The sequence below is a fragment of the Apodemus sylvaticus genome, chromosome 1, assembly GCF_947179515.1.
Source record: "Apodemus sylvaticus chromosome 1, mApoSyl1.1, whole genome shotgun sequence".
NCBI lineage: Eukaryota > Metazoa > Chordata > Mammalia > Rodentia > Muridae > Apodemus > Apodemus sylvaticus.
The window spans coordinates 178326545-178343303 of NC_067472.1; the positions used below are offsets into that span (position 1 = coordinate 178326545).

At 49.3% G+C, this 16759-nt stretch overlaps 1 protein-coding gene across 5 annotated transcripts in view; it reads right to left on the bottom strand.

The window, feature by feature from the left end:
• Positions 1–16579, bottom strand: part of Cep89 (centrosomal protein 89) — a 47176-nt gene extending 30597 nt beyond the window's left edge. For 3 of the 5 annotated variants that reach the window (XR_007974645.1, XM_052165451.1, XM_052165472.1), the window contains exons 1-4: positions 16436–16579; positions 12796–12902; positions 6164–6322; positions 3065–3245 (exon numbers count right to left, since the gene is read on the bottom strand). Coding sequence is in view for 4 of the 5 variants with exons in the window: in XM_052165451.1 (XP_052021411.1) it covers positions 3065–3245; positions 6164–6322; positions 12796–12902; positions 16436–16474 (486 nt within the window). In the remaining variant the exon portion in view is untranslated. The remainder of the gene's footprint in view (positions 1–3064; positions 3246–6163; positions 6323–12795; positions 12903–16435) is intronic. The other 2 variants (XM_052165463.1, XM_052165455.1) reach the window with 1 other exon arrangement.
• Positions 16580–16759: the final 180 nt, after the last annotated feature.

Consider the following 16759-nt stretch of genomic DNA (forward strand, 5'->3'; position numbering starts at 1 on the left):
TCCCAAGTGCTGGGATTAAAGGCATGTGCCACCACCGCCCGGCTCTGGGGTCGTTTCCTGATGAAGTAGGATTACTTCTTCAGGAAGTATGTCACCATGCACAGTGGCAAAGCCACCAAGCTGTCCCTTAGAGGCACTCCCACTGGCAGGGCTCTGAAGGTCAGGGCCATAGGGCAACGGGCCAAGAGAAGGAGTCATGTGACACATCCTGCAGGTATGCTAGCCTAGGGCCTATGGGTGCACTAGCCTAGCTTGGCTGATTCTTCAGCCAAAACTTGCTTGGGTCAGCATGGCCTAGCAGTGGTGTGTGGGGGTCAAGGGAAGGATGCACCTGTGGCCGGCAGGCAGTTGGTAGAAGCCACCAATGATGATCATAGGAAAGGCATCTCAGAGGCAAGGTGAGGGCCACTGCAGCTACGGGCTCTGTGCATATGGCTCCAAGGTGACCTAGCTCCTAAAGTACTCGTTACTTCAGAGAAGGAGAAACAAAGTGACCTCTTGCTTTTTATCTCCTGGGAATGAATAGCTTTGGCCAACTGTGAAAGACACATTAAACTACTCACAGTCACCAGAAGTGTGAAATTGATAAGAAAATGCCAACGGCGTCCTTGGGAGATCGTCTGGCAGATCTCTTAGTTCTTTAGTGGATGACACACACAGACCTCTGATGGTACACACGCAACATGTGTACAAGCACATCAGAGGACACGCACACCACAGGACACACACACATACACACACTCACACACACACAGACGGGGTGTGTGTGCACAAGCAGCACATCAGAGGACATGTGAGTGAGTGTTTCCTTCAGTGCTACTCTTAAGAAAATACAAATAGAAAGCACCAGCAGCAAAACGAACGTGAAAGGCCCGAGGAAGTTACGTGACACAGTGCCACACAGGCCTGCGAACACATGTCAACAGACAGACAGACGGAACGGCTGAGACTGAACAAGGGAAAGAGCAGCTGGAGAGGTGGCTCAGCGTTGAGAGCACCGGCTGCTCCTCCTCAGGCCCCAGGCTGATTCTCAGCACCCACGCCGTGGCTCACAGACATCACCGTGGCACCACAGGTCTAGGGGATCCAAAGAGCTCTTACTGTATTGGCACTGCCTGTATGTGGTGTACAGACAGACAGACATACACGCAAAACACCATACACCCAAAAATCAAAGCAAGTAAATATTTTTAAAAAGAAATGATAATATATAATGGTTGTTTCCTAAAAAAATAGCATGAAGCCCTTTATGGAAAAAAAAAAAAAAAAAAAAAAAAAAAAAGAAAAATGGAAGATGGTGTGGTTTGGGAAAAAACTGGGAAAAGGTATTTGCTATGCAAGTCCAGGGACCCAAGTTCAACCCCTAGAGCCCTCTTAATCCTCTTAAAGGTGGAAGAAGAAAGGACTCCACACAGGTGTCTGACCTCTACACATATGCACACAACAGTATGTGCCCCCACACAGGAGGATATCTCTCTCTCTCTCTCTCTCTCTCTCTCTCTCTCTCATACACACACACACACACACTAATAAACTTTAAAATTTTTAATGGAAGGAAGATACCCCCAAAAAAGGAATTGAAGGCACGAGGAATGCCAATCAAATAGCTATTAGGGAGGGCTGGAGAGAAGGATCAGTGGTTAAGAGCACTGGTTGTTCTTGCAGAGTATGTGGGTTCAGTTCCCAGCACCCACAGTGTCTCACAACAATCCGTATTCCAGTTCCAGAGGATTTGACACCCTCTTCTGACTTCCTTGGGCACCAGGCATGCATGTGGTGAACATATTTACAGGCAAAACACTCACACACATAAAATAATTAGATTAAAAAAGAAGTAAGTTAATAGGGGAAATGCATATTTAGATATGATTTCAAAATCATATAGACCTAACAATAGAGTCATTCAGGTGAATATATTCTAATACATCCCACGTCCCTACGTACAGTGAGTTAGAAAGCTTAGAAGCAAACATGGAATGTCAGAAGGAATGGGCACTAGGGTAGGAGAAAGCCGGATGAAAGCAAAGCAAGCTGTAATGTTCCCAGGTGACCATATGACATCACTACCGTGTGATCATGTGACATCACTGTACCAGCGGCACTGAGTGACCCCAGGAAAGCACAGGCTCTAGTACCGAGCTACAGGCAAGTCTCCTGACAGCTCTCATCATGTCAGTCACGTGACCACGCCTCCCCAAATGCAGCATGTGGTCATGAGGTGCAATGCCATGATGGGGAGCCAGTTTGGGGAAAATTTGGGCAAGAAAACGTAAGCGGACAGTTGAGGTGGCACACGCCTTTACTCCCAGCACTCAGGAGGCAGAAGCAGGAGAGTCTGAGGACAGCCTGGTCTATAACCATCAGCTCAAGGCTACATGGTTACATCCAGTCTCAAATGAACGCCATAAAACAAATAAGCAACAACAGCAAAAAAATACACACATACACACAAGCAAGGGTGGCCATCTGGAGATGCCAGGGAATGAACCCGGACACACAAGCAAGGGTAACATACACACTCACATACACACAAGCAAGTGTAACACATACACACTCACACATACACAAGCAAGTGTAACACATACACACTCACAAACACAAGCAAGCATTATACACAGAAGCAAGCATAACACATATATATATACACACACACACACTACACACACACAAGCAAGCAAAGCACATACACACTCACAGACTCTACACACGAGCAAGTGTAACACACACACTACACACAAACAAGCATAACACAAACACACTAACACCACACAGACACACACACACACACACACACACATATACAATATACACACAAGCACACCACACATGTATGCACAGCAAAAGAAGGATGTTTATCCTTCTCATATCATAAAGATGTTTATCTTTGCCTTTGAAGGACTCGACTTCAAAGGCTAAACCAAGAAGTTTATGCTTTCCTCCATCTGGATGGACACAGGGCTGGACACACTAGCAAGGGAGCAGAGCGAAGCCCAGGCCTGCTTGAGCGTTCTCGCGGCCTACCCTGGGTAGCAGGCAGAAAGCAGCTTGGGAACGCGGAGGTTACCTGGTCCCTGTGAGGCACAGCGTACGCAGCATCTCTGCCATCTCCCACATCCTTCCAGGCGGTGGACTCTGACTCCCGGCAGCTGGTGGACACCTGTGTTTCAGCGTCTTCCTCCTCCCCGTAGCCCAGCGTCTCAAAGGATGGTAATGAAGTCCTCCTCGGCTCCTTCGGCCAGCTTTGCCTGTGTTACGTCATTAATGAATAAAGGAAGCAAACAAGCACTGATATTGGAACCCTTTTTTTTTTTAAAGACAAGCTCTCACTTTGAGCTGGCTAGGCTGGCCCCAACCTATAATCCTCCTGCCTCAGCCTCCCAAGTGTTGGGATTACTGGCCCACCCCACCAAGCTATTACACACATCTTAAACGTGCTGTCTCCAGGTCCGTGCCAGAGAAGTACTGTAACAGTAAAACACTGCTCACTGGCAGCTGCATGAGCACAGCGCCGGCTCTCCCTGCCCTGCGTCCCCTCTAAGCACTGCTGTACACTTGTTTTCATACTCATACTCGGGACATATAGAACTCACTATTTTTAAAAAGATGTATTTTTATTTATATGTGTATCAACACGAACTGAGGCCAGCAGAGGGCGCGGGACTCCCCTGGAGTTGGAGTTAAAGAAGACTGTGAGTGCTGGGAACTGAACCTGTGTCTTCTGGAATAGTAGCCAATGCTCTTAACCTCTGAGCCATGTCTGCATCTGCTATTAGTAAGGCTGTGTTTATTTGTTTTGTTTAGTTACGGATACATAGGCATAATGTTGTTGCATTTGACTGTGTAAAGATTCAAATGCTAATTTCCGTCGCCCCTGTATCTGGTTACAATCCTTATTCTGAGTATCTCCTGTCTCAATCTTGTGTAAACACCAGCTCCCTAATTGTTTCCTGATGTATCAATAAAGAGAGCTTAACAGCCAATGACTGAGCAGGGAGAGAATAGGGCTGGACTTCCTGCCAGCCATGAATGGGTGGGGGTGTGGAGGGGGAATGGGGAGTGAGAGAAGGAGGAAGTGGAGATTCACGATAGATCTCTCCCCTAGGGACACCATCAGAAAAAGACATAGAGCCGGGCGGTGGTGGCACACGCCTGTAATCCCAGCACTCTGGAAGGCAGAGGCAGGCGGATTTCCGAGTTTGAGGCCAGCCTGATCTACAGAGTGAGTTCTAGGACAGCCAGGGCTAAACAGAGAAACCCTGTCTCGAAAAAAACAAAATCCCAAAATCCAAAAAACCAAAAAAAAAAAAAACAAAAAAAAAACAAAACCAAAACAAACAAACAAACAAAAAAAAACCAACAAAAAAAACCCCAAAAACAACAAAAAACAAAACAAAACAAAGAAAAAGACATAGAACAGAGAGAGCCATAAAATTCAAGTTTCTTGGGGATTTTGGCTGGGAGGTAGCCAGATGAGTTTGGAGGTTTAAAATGGAGTAATACTGCTCAGGTGTTGTGCCCTTAAAGCATGCTAAATAAATATAATCATCCAGTCTCAATTATTTGGGAGCTAGCTGGGCAAGAGGGAAACTGTAATACACTTATTAAAAGACAATAGCACAGGTATGTGCATGCGTGCCTGTGTGTAGGTAAATGCTGTGAGTGTGGGTGCCCTTGGAGGCGAGAGCATCAGACTCCTCTGGAATGGGGGTCATAGGTGGTTGGGAACCACCTAATGTGGACACTGGGAACCAAATCTGGCCTTCTGCAAGAGCGGTATGTGCTGTATGCTGTACCCTTCACTGCTGGGCTATCTTCTCCTGCACTAGTTTTTTTTTTTTTGTTGGACTGGCCTGGAACTTGTTATATAGATCAGTCTGGCCTGCCTCTGCCTCCTGTGTTGGGATTAAAGGCATGCACCATCACACCGAGCAACTAGTAAGATCTTACAGTCGACATTCTGAATGGTAGATTATGTATGTATGGCGGGGCGCATACCCAGTGGCACAGCTTCTAGCTGGCATGTAGAGGACCTAGGACTTATCCCCCAGACCTGCAAAGCACTGCTTTTGTAGTTTTGCTTTTGTTTTGAGACAGTATCTCCCATAGCCCAAGCTGGTCTGAAATTTACTGTACAGCCAAGGGTAACCTTGACCTCCTGCTGATCCTTCAAGTTCCCTCTCCCAAATTCTAGGGCTACAGATGCCACAATTCCCAGCCCCAAGAAGCCCCCTTCCAAACAAAACAAAACAAAACAAAACAAAACAAACAAACAAAAAACCCAAACTTATTTTACCTTCTAAGTTCCTGTCTTAGAAGTACATGGCCAGCCAGGCGATGGTGGCATACGCCTGTAATCCCAGCACTCTGGGAGGCAGAGGCAGATGGATTTCTGAGTTCAAGGCCAGCCTGGTCTACAGAGTGAGCTCCAGGACAGCCAGAGCTACACAGAGAAACCCTGTCTCAGGAAAAAAAAAAAAAAAAAAAAAAGAAGCACGTGGCCATTGCCCGGGAGTTCATGGTCTTACATATGTGACTACCTAGAATGATCCTTTCATCCCATGGGGACTGACGGGGGTGTAGGATCTGGACAATATTCAAAGGTGATTTGTTTTCACATGTCAGCTGATGTCCTGAAGTCCTTCCTTCTCCCCGGTCTGTCTCAGGTGCCTGGTGCCCTGGCAAGCACTCCCAGCACTGAGCTGAGAGGCTCACACTTCTGTCACCACTTAGCACTGGGCTTTAAAATACAGCGGGGCTAACCCAGCCCTCACCTGGACTGACATGCTTCCTTTGATGGTCTTATATCCTTTTTACAGTTCTTTATTTTTTTAGTTCAATTCAGTAAAATTGTAATTCTTAGAAGAAAAATTAGCTGTATTCAAAATGGCTCAAGTCAAGACTGAGATCCCACAGTACACTGCTATAATCCTGGCTGCCAGGGAGCCTGAGGCATGGGAGGGACAGTCTGAGGCCGTCCTGGTCTACACAGAAAGACCTCGTCTGGAACTAAAGGAAAGATTATTCTCGTCCCTGTCAGTGCCTCCTGGACACGAGCGTTGGGAACCTGGTGACTACACCCCGCATGCCCATACACAGTGGTCACAGCCACGCCGAGCTGCCCTCTACTGCCGGGAGAGGATGCAAAGCCGCAGGGCGTCCCTACCGCAGCCTCAGCTCGGAGGTGGTGGCGTAAGGCTTGATGAAGCTGTCCTTTTCAAAGGAGGAAGCATCACTCTCAGACCGGGATCTCTGGCGAGGCTGGGGGATGGCAACTGTCTGTCCAGTCAACGTGGTTGCCAGGATGGCTGCAGCCAGAGCAGACCTAGGACAGAGACATTTAGCTCTCACGTTGACTGTATGATCAAATTTATGCAGTCCTTTTTTATAGCAACTGAATGATTTGTAAAGACTTTTCTAGTCCAGTGGTTTGCAATCTTCCTAATGCTGCGACCTTTTAATACAGGTCCTCATGTTGTGGTGACCCCTAATCATAAATCATTTCACTGCTACGTCATAACTTTAGTTTTGCTACTGTCATGAATCATAGTGTAAACTCGATATACAGGGTGTCTGATGTGGGACCCTCAGTGAAGTCACGGTCACAAGCCACAGGTTAAGAACTGCTGACCTGGCCAATAGGGTGTCACACCAGGCTGTAAATCTACATAGTCAGACGTGCAAAGCCTATATTCAAATCATTTTCTGATTAAAACAAAAGATCAGAATGAAATAAAAGAATGAGACACAGGCAGACTAAAGCCAGGTGTGGTAGCACACATCGTTGATTCCAGCACCTGGGAGGCAAGGTGGGTGGATCATTGGGAGTTGGAGGCCAGGCTGGTCTACATACCAAATTCTACACAGCCTGGACTAGATAGTGAGTCCCTAACTTAAAAACAAAACGAAACAAAACAAAACCATAAATAGCCAGGCAGTGGTGGTGTATCCCTTTAATTCCAGCAATCCTAGAAGGCAGAGATAGCAAATCTTAGAGTTCCAGGCGAGCCTGGTCTACAAAGCAAGTTCTAGAACAGCCAGGGCTACAAGAGAAAGAAATCCTGTCTCAGAGAAGCACTCACGTGCACTCACATGCTCACACACACACACACACACACACACACACTTATAATGATGAAAAGACATATCAACTAAACACATGTTGTATCTTCAGTATTAGCTGGCCAGCCAGCCTAGCCTAAAAGGCAAGCTTCTGATTCAGTGAGAAATCTGTCTCAGATCAACAAGACTAAAAATAACAGAGGAGGACACCACCCAACAAACTGCAAACTCACATGCATATAAACCACACATCACAGGCACACACTAAAAAACCTCCACACACCCAAACCAAAACAAAAAACCCCACTGCCCACCAAGCACTGTTCCTTATTTTTCTGTTTGCCCTTGTCCACAGACCCGAGACCTTTAGTGTTTGCTAAGGCCCTCTTAAGTCCAACCCTCTGCCCTTGGTTCTTGAAACAGCTGAGCAGCTCCAGAGAGCCGTAAAAGGCAGCCTTTTATCATCTACAGCCGGCCTTTTAAACACCTGAGCTTAGAACAATGAGGTGAGTTTTGGTAAAGCCCTACATAACCACGGATGAGTTGGTTGTCAGAGGAACCAACCAGGTACTCAAAGGGAGAGAACTTTCTGTCCCATCCCCTAACGTGGTGTGTGGTGGGGAGCACCGCTACTGGAGACAACGACCAATCACCTCTATAATGAAGCTTCCATACACACAAGAGCAGTGTGTGTGAGGCCCTGGCTTCTATCACCTATACCCAAGCCCCAAAAAATGATGATGGGGAGCCTGAGGATGGGGGGGAGGCTGTGGATTGGGGGAGCCTGTGGATGGGGGAGCCTGTGGATGGGGGAGCCTGCGGATGGGGGGAGCCTGCGGATGGGGGCAGCCTGTGGATGGGGCAGCCTGCAGATGGGGGGAGCCTGCGGATGGGGGGAGCCTGTGGATGGGGGGGAGGCTGCAGATGGGGGAGCCTGCGAATGGGGAAGCCTGCAGATGGGGGGAGCCTGCGGATGGGGGGAGCCTGTGGATGGGGGCAGCCTGTGGATGGGGGCAGCCTGTGGATGGGGGGGAGGCTGCAGATGGGGGGGCCTGCGGATGGGGGGAGCCTGCGGATGGGGGGAGCCTGTGGATGGGGGGGAGGCTGCAGATGGGGGAGCCTGCGAATGGGGGAGCCTGCGGATGGGGGGAGCCTGTGGATGGGGGCAGCCTATGGATGGGGGGGAGGCTGCAGATGGGGGAGCCTGCGAATGGGGGAGCCTGCGGATAGGGGCAGCCTGTGGATGGGGGGAGCCTGCGGATAGGGGAGCCTGCGGATGGGGGAGCCTGCAGATGGGGGGAGCCTGCGGATGGGGGAAGCCTGCGGATGGGGGCAGCCTGTGGATGGGGGCAGCCTGTGGATGGGGGGAGGCTGCGAATGGGGGAGCCTGCGGATGGGGGCAGCCTGTGGATGGGGGCGGCCTATGGATGGGGGGGAGGCTGCAGATGGGGGAGCCTGCGAATGGGGGAGCCTGCGGATAGGGGCAGCCTGTGGATGGGGGGAGCCTGCGGATAGGGGAGCCTGCGGATGGGGGAGCCTGCAGATGGGGGGAGCCTGCGGATGGGGGAAGCCTGCGGATGGGGGCAGCCTGTGGATGGGGGCAGCCTGTGGATGGGGGGAGGCTGCGAATGGGGGAGCCTGCGGATGGGGGCAGCCTGTGGATGGGGGCGGCCTGCGGATGGGGGGAGGCTGCGGATGGGGGGGAGGCTGCGGATGGGGGGGAGGCTGTGGATGGGGGGAGGGTGTGGATGGGGGCAGCCTACGGATGGTGGACTATGTGAGAACCTCCAGGAAGGGGATTTGTGTCCTTTAAAACATCCTTTATAAAGCAAGGCATGGGGGCACACACCAGAGACTGAGAGAGGGGGATCACGAGTTTGGAGCCAGCCTGGGCGACCCTACCTCAAAGAAAATCAAAACAAAGAGTAAAACACCCTCCATTATAAACCAATAAAACACACAAATCAAGGCCTCGGAAGAAGCCACATCTGTGTGGAAGACCTGACGGACTGATAGGGGCTGTGGCTAGAGAGATGGATTGCTTCAAGACCAAAAGCTGACAAGACTTCACAGCCAGTTACAACCAACCTCCGATCTGGCCTAATCTCCTTGTGCCTTTGGGAAACTCTTGGGACATATTATTGAGCCTGAGAGAGCGGTGGCTTCCACAAACCCTAAGAAAGCTGTAAGCCTCCATATGAAACCTACAGGCCACCCACGCTCGGCAGTAGCCTGCCTCCCCAATGTCTCTACCACTGTATTTGGTAAATGCACTGATCTATGACTTCCTTTTGCTCTCTGACTTATACAAATTACTCTCTTCTCCACTGAAGTATAGCATTCAAGGTAACCAGAATCCATATTTCCGGCCCACTCATCTTGAGCTCAGACCCTGTATCTAGGCCAGGGCTCCTCACTTCCGACTCAGAATAAACTAGCTCTTATTCCAGGGGCTGTGCCTTGCATCAAGTGTTCCCAAGATCTGTGAGCACTCTTATCAAATCCAACATAGAGACAGGATTGTGAGAAGAGCAGCTTGCTTTCGGGTCAGAACATAGGCAGAACCACCTGGGCTGTGTCTGGTTCTCTGGGGTGGGGCGGGGCGGAGGGGGCGAGCCCTCAGCCAGTGGGATCTGATACAACCTTTCAGTGGATAGTCTTAGAACTTAATTGGATTAGAGAAGACCCAGCCATTGCCCGCTGAAGAATTAACATGTAGATTATCGTTGGGGAGGAGCTGAGTGGAGAACTAACCCCCCATAAGATGCCAGGAAACTTCAAGACTAATCAAGATCTCTCTTAGACCCAGCCTTTCTGGCTGAATGGCTCTCACAATCAACAGCAGAAGGTCGGTTCATTCTGCCATCCACAAGAGGACAGCAGTAACACTCACCCTGAAACTCTCTTGACAGAGAGCAGAAACGTAGCTGAGGCTAAGCGGACAAGGAGCGGCTTGCCCATAAGTGGACAGGGCTGTGGCAACGAGACTCGCCCAACAGGCTCTGGAGGTCAGCTACTCACGCTTGGTCACTGCTTTCAAAAACCTCCAGAGTCAGTGTGGATGAAAACTAACGGCAAAACTGATAGCTCAGAACCAGGATCCTGTTCCCCAGGCTGGGGCCACTTGCTTCCGGCTCAGAGTAAACTACACAGACTGACAACCAAATGCTGGAGAGAGTGTGAAGTAACTGCCATTCACACTGTGGTGGGAACACACACACACACACACACACACACACACACACACACACACACAGTGCAAAATAGCTCCACCATCACTTCAGAAATAAAAGGGCTTTTTTTTTTGTTTGTTTTTGTTTTTTTTTAAGAGGCTGGAGAGATGGCTCTATGGTTAAGAGCACACGAAGCTCTTCCAGGGGACCCATGTTTAGTTCTCAGTATCCACATGGTAGCTCACAACCATCTGTAACTCGAGTCCCAGGGGATGAAACACCCCCTTCTCACCTGAGTGCACAAGCAGGCACATGGTACACAGACACACATGCAAACAAAACCCTCATAAAACAAACCTTTAAAAGTTTTTAAAATAATGATTTTTTTTTTTAAATCAAGGTCTCATTATGTAGCTCAGGCTAGCCTAGAACAATCAAGCCTCCTGCATCAGCTTCCTGAGTGCTGGAATTACAAGAGTATGCAACTAGGCTCTTTTAAAAATTGTATTACTTTTAATTATGTGTATGTAATGTTAGCTGTGCATGGGTATGTGCAGTGAGTACAGGTGCCCAAGAAGACCAGAAAAATTGGAGCCGGAGTTACAAGCTATTGGGACCTATCCCATGTAGTTGCTGGGAACTGAACCCACGTCTTCTGCAAGAGTAGTGCATGCTCTTATCAGATGAGCAGGTCCATCAGGCCCTGGTGGAAAAAGACTTTCTAGCGAGCCCATAGCATGCTAACCACGAAGTTTCTGTCTCATTTGTCTTGCTGATAAAGGAAGAAAAACTAACCTTCTGGATGCCCGGGCTACATAAACACAAGTCTCACTGATACAAGACAAACACTGACAAGCTGGACAGACCACCTTCCTGCCATTGGGGCTACTGCTATGACAATCTAAGCAGTGATCAATAACTGAACCTCACAGGTGACCCAAAACAGGGATGGCCACAGGGCCTCCCACGGTGTTACTGAGAGGGTGGAAGAGACACTGCTTGTTCAGTACCCACTGGGCTACTTGGCACAGAGTGATCACTAATAAACGGCTCTCTGTGTGACCGACTCTGCTGCAGGCAAAATCAAACACTAGAACACCAGAGTTCTTTCCCCCTCTAGTGTAAAGGATGGAATCTGGGAGCTTCCTGTTTGCTGGCAAATGCTCGATCACCAAGCCCTATTCCCAGCCCTTCAGAGTTTATGATCTAATCAAATACACAGAATATACCAGTACCAAAGACCACATAGTGATTCTTTGGCCCTCTAAAGTGGAATTAGCCCTTATTGATTGCTAATAACCAAATCAATTTGCAGATTAAAAACAGAACAGTGGGCTGAGGAGATGACTCAGAGGGTTAAAGAAAGCATACTGCTCTAGCAGAGGATCTGATTTGGCGGCCAGCACCTACACTGCGTGGTTCACAACTACCTATCAGCAGCTCCAGGGGACCCAATGTCCTCTTCTAGATTCCAAGGGTACCCACATCCAAGTACACACACACACACACACACACACATACACACACACACATTAATGCTCACATACATGCATATACAACAAAGGCATACACACTGTTTATAATTTTTGTTTTGTTTTGTTTTTGTTTTTCTTCTCTGTAGTCCTAGCTGTCCTGGAACTCGCTCTGTACTCCAGGCTGGCCTCGAACTCATCCACTGGCCTGTCCCCTGAGTGCTCAGATTAAAGGAGTGTGCTACCACCACCTGGCTACAGATAAAAATTTAAAGGACAACAACAACAAATCAGACTAGGTAGGCACAGTGGCTCATACTCTTGAGAGGCTGAGGCAGGAGGACTGCTTTGAATGCAAGATCAGGCTGGGCCACAAAGAAAGACCCTATAGAAAACAAACAAGTCTAAAGTTTTCAAGTGTCTAAACTCTTGGCAGATCTAGACAGTGGTCCCAAGAATGAAGAGTTGGCTGTCTACTACACTGACCACTAGGCGGTTAGAACACCAGCTCCTGGAAGGGAATATGTCCTTCCTTAAACACAAAGAAGGGTTTGTTGTTGTCATTGTCATTGTCATTTTTGTTCTGTTTTGTTGTAAGGCAGAATTGTTTCTAGAAAGAAATTTTTGTGCAGTTTCTCCTAAAAGTACTGTTGGCCTGGAAGGACTCTAGGCTGAGGCGCAGAGCACATGCTTAGCATGCACAGGCCCTGGTCCACTCCCAGGAAGAAAAGAGGAAGCAAGGGAGGAAGGAGGGAAGGAGAGAAGGAAGTGAGGAAAGAAGGAAGCGAGGAATGAAGGAAGAACGGAAGGATTAATTTAAACTCGGTGTTTTATATTTAATAGGCACCAGCTGCATCCAATCCTGACATCTTGTCTGACATCTTCCTGAAGGTATCCGACCCCAAGCAAGTCCACTGATGCTCAGAGAAGCCGGAAGGAGCGCACCGCGGAGCAGAGGTAACTACCGCAGAGGTGTTAGTCTAGCCCTCTACCTGTGGCCTCTTGGCCAGCAGGATCAGTTCCAGGGTTCAGGACTTGATGGTCAGGCATCGGGGTGACCCTCCCTCTGCACTGCTCATCTTGAGACTTACCTGGGCCTCTCTGGAGAAGGGTTGGGGCTTCGGGGAGGGGGTGTGCGTGGCACAGCTGGCTTTGGAGCAATGCTGGCTGCCGGGAGGAAGCCATGGATGATGTGGTTCTGCACAAACGAAACCCAAGGCAGGTCACTGGGAGGAGAGGATCACCTGGGTCCCGTGCCACCATTACCTCCCAAGCTGAGGCCACAATAGGGATCAAGATGCACACCACACACCACACCCCTCCTGCAGTCCCCCCTCCCCTGCCACTCCCCACCCCAGTTGCTGTTCCTAATCCCCATTGGTGAGGCAAGAGCACTCACTGGTGCACACCATCATGCCATCACGGCTGCCAGTTTCACACACCTGCCTTCAATTGTCAACTAAACTGGGTTAATCCACACCTACAGTGTTATGAAGCACGTAATGGGTGTCTGTGGGAGGGCTTTTCCAGAGAGGATTAACTAACTGAGCTAAATATGAAGAGAACCAAACTGCTGGGGTAGGGAGACTTAGACTGAAGAGAAAGGGAAGAAGGAGGGAAAGATCAACTGGGCATCCTCATTCTTCTGTCTCAGCTTCCTGGTGTGCTGAGTAAGCACCCGCTGCACACCCCGTGTGTCACCGTGAAGCCACCCGCGGCCACACCTTCCCCCACTGCGATGGACCATGTGTCCTCAAAAACAGGAGCCAAAATAAAGCTCTACTCCCATAAACTTGCTTCTTGTCCGGTCCCAGCCAGCGAGAAAAGTAATTGATACACTGAACATGCATGACCTTCCAGGCTTCCAACATAAGGGCACTGTCCCCAGTGACATCACCCAGGTCTTCCCAATCCTGAGCAACAGGTGCCTTTCTTATCTTTATTGACCCTGGAACTCGAACCCTGAGTATACAGACTCATCTCATAGGAGGAGCCTGACTCCCCGAGGCTTATCTCAAAGTTGCACAGTAAGGAAAAAGAGCTCCTACCTCTGACGAAAGTCAGAAGGGACACCACCGCGCTTTGATTGACTGGGCGGAGGAGTGATGTTTCTGAACCCTGTGCATTCTGTTTTCTGGGCACCGGCCACTCACCACCCACAAGAGGCAGGACACCATGAATGATGATGAAGAGACATTCTGTCTTTATCCTCAGGAGCATAGAGTGGGAAAACACCCACACAGTTGTTGAACACAGGATTATGAAAAATGTCAAGGGCCGAGAAAAATCAAAATAGCCCAAGGAAAGAAGGGTTGCCACCCCATGCCTGCCTCTCCCTTGGGGTAGCCAGGCGGGTGTGCACTGAGCTGGACCGGAGAGAGGGGAACCTAGCCGAGCACTGGTGAGCGAGTGCAGGGCAGGGTCGTGGTCGGATATGAGTGCACGTGCAATGAACACAACCAGGAACAGCTTTGGAGAACTGGTTCATTTATTGGGGAGGGGTTGGATTTATACCCCTGGGGAGGTGGCCAGGGTCTCTGGGGCAAGTTTTATGTGGCTGTGTGTACCACTGGCCAGGGCAGAGGCTTCATCTACATACTCAGCTGTAGGATGGGCTGTAGTGGGGAGGAGGGGTGAGAGCCCTTAGACAGTCAAACAAGGAGTGATAAATTCTTATCAGGATTGGTGATGAGAGAAAGGCCTTTACCAGCATTATGGCACCAGGTGGGAAGCCAGCCAACTCCCAGGAGGAATCGGGGTTGAAGCTCCTTCGACCTTTCCCTTCATAACCTTGGCCCATTACTGTCCCACAAAAGGTTCAACCTTCAGGATTTTTTGTTTTGCTTTCTTTTACTTATTCGCGTATGTGTGAATGTTTTGTCTGCATAGATGTATGTATACCACATGCACGCCTGAGTCTGTGGAGGTCAGAAGAGCACATCAGCTCTCCTAGAAATGGCGTCTCAGATGGTTATGAGCCAGCATGTAGGTGCTGGAAGGTGGACCCAAGTCCTCTGCAAGAGCAACGTGTGCCCTTAACCACTGGGCCATCTCTCCAGCCCTTTGGGTTCTGAAACCAGCAAGGAAACTTCAAGTCTTTCCCTAGGAGAAAGGCACAGAGGCATTAAGAATGGATCTTCAAAGATGGCTCCTGCCTCTGCATTGGAAAGGGAGCATTGTGAACAAAGGACTAACCAAACACCAATGGCAGGCGACTTAGACCAGGAAAAGAGGGCGCCAGGGATCTGTGGGTCATTTTTGGTTTATCCTGGGAGCTGGAGAAATGGTTCGGTGGTTAAGAACATGTCTTCCAGAGGACTGAGTCCTGGTTCCAACGCCGATATCAGGCGACTCACAACTGCACCTCTAGAGAATCCAGCGCCTTTGGCTTCTACAGGCAAGTGCACAAACTCACACTTGAGACACACATAATTATAATAAGTCTTTTTTAAAGGTTATTACAGTGAGGATATAACTCAGTGACAGACTGTTTGCCTAGAGTCTAAAAGTGCCTGAAATGTGGTCTCACTGTGTAGCTCTGACTAGTTTAGAACTCACTATGTAGTCCAGGTTGGCCTTGAACTCACAGAGGTCGGCCTGCCTATCTCTGCCTCCAGCGTGCTGGGTTTAAAGGTGTATGCTATACTATTCCTGGCCTAAAGGCCCTGAAATGAATCCCTAGCACCACAAATATAGTTGACATGATTAACAGCTTGTAGTGAGAGGAATGGGGTGTGTGCCCCTCGATTGCTGGAGCCATGATCCTAGAAAATGAGTAAGAAGCCAAGTGTGATGGTGTAAGCCTGTAATCTCAGCACTCAGGAGGCAGAGCAGGAAGGGTCATGGGGAGTTTCCTGGGCTACACAGTAAGACCCTGTTTCAAAACCAATACCAAACAGAAGAAGAAATTAAACCAGCAAGACATCAGAGAATGAGACCAGGAAGACACTACGTGGCACTCAGGGACACAGTGGCTTTAAGAAGATCTGGAAGGACACACCAGACAGAAGGAACAGAAAATGTCAGTGCATCTGGTTAGTGAAGTGTGTGGTGGGGTGGAGGACTCTACTGCGGGCAGTGGCATGATCAGATCTGTGGTTTTCAAAGTTTCAGCCACTGCTCTGTAGGCAGCAAATCTCGGGGAACCTCAGAGGTGAAAACAGAGAACCGAGAAAACATCTGATTAAGAAGCAGTCCAGGCAGACAGAGGCCAGGTCAGGGTAGGGAAGGTGGGATCTGGTGGACAGACCCGATGTCCCTGCTAAATATGGTGGGTAGTGCAGGGTGCAGGAAGGAACCAAGTATGACTTCCCTGTGTGGACACCTGGCCAGGGAGCAGTTTTCAGAAAGACAGGGGTGAATTCCCAGCCAAAGGGGAGAATCCTGAGAGGGAGGCCAAAATTCCTGTCTGTGGCAGACTCCGGATTCTTTGGAACACGAAGTCTGGGTTTACAGAACTTAATGTTCCCTGATGGTGTGGCCCCCTTGCTCCTACCACTGGCCTTAAAAACTGCATACGAGGGCTAGGGAGATGGCTCAGTGGTTTAGAGCATTGTCTGCTCTTCCAGCGGTCCTGAGTTCAATTCCCAGCAATCATATGGTGTCTCACAACTTTCTGTAATGGGGACTGACATCCTCTCCTGCTATGCAGCCATACATCCAGACAGATCACTGTTATAAATAAATCTTTTTTTTTTTTTTAACCACATATGAAGGCCTGGAATTACTCACGAACTGGCTCCGGCGGTTCCTGCGGAAGCTGAGAAGCATCCTGGCTGAGGGCTACGGGCTGAGCCGCCCCAGCGCTGGACTGGCTGGAAGATTGCCCCGCACAGCTCCCCACAGTCTAGCTCCCGGGACTAAAATGACTTTACAACCAGCGCGTCTCACATTGGCTCTGTTTTGAGTCTTAGCCAATCAGAGTCAATTTTACTGCCACCAGTTGCTCTTGACAACCCAGCAAGGCGTCATTCAAATTCCAGCCAGTGAGGAAGCAGGCTGAGCCTTCCGTTCCATTATTGGCTAGAGTAGACGCCAATCTACGCATCTCACCCA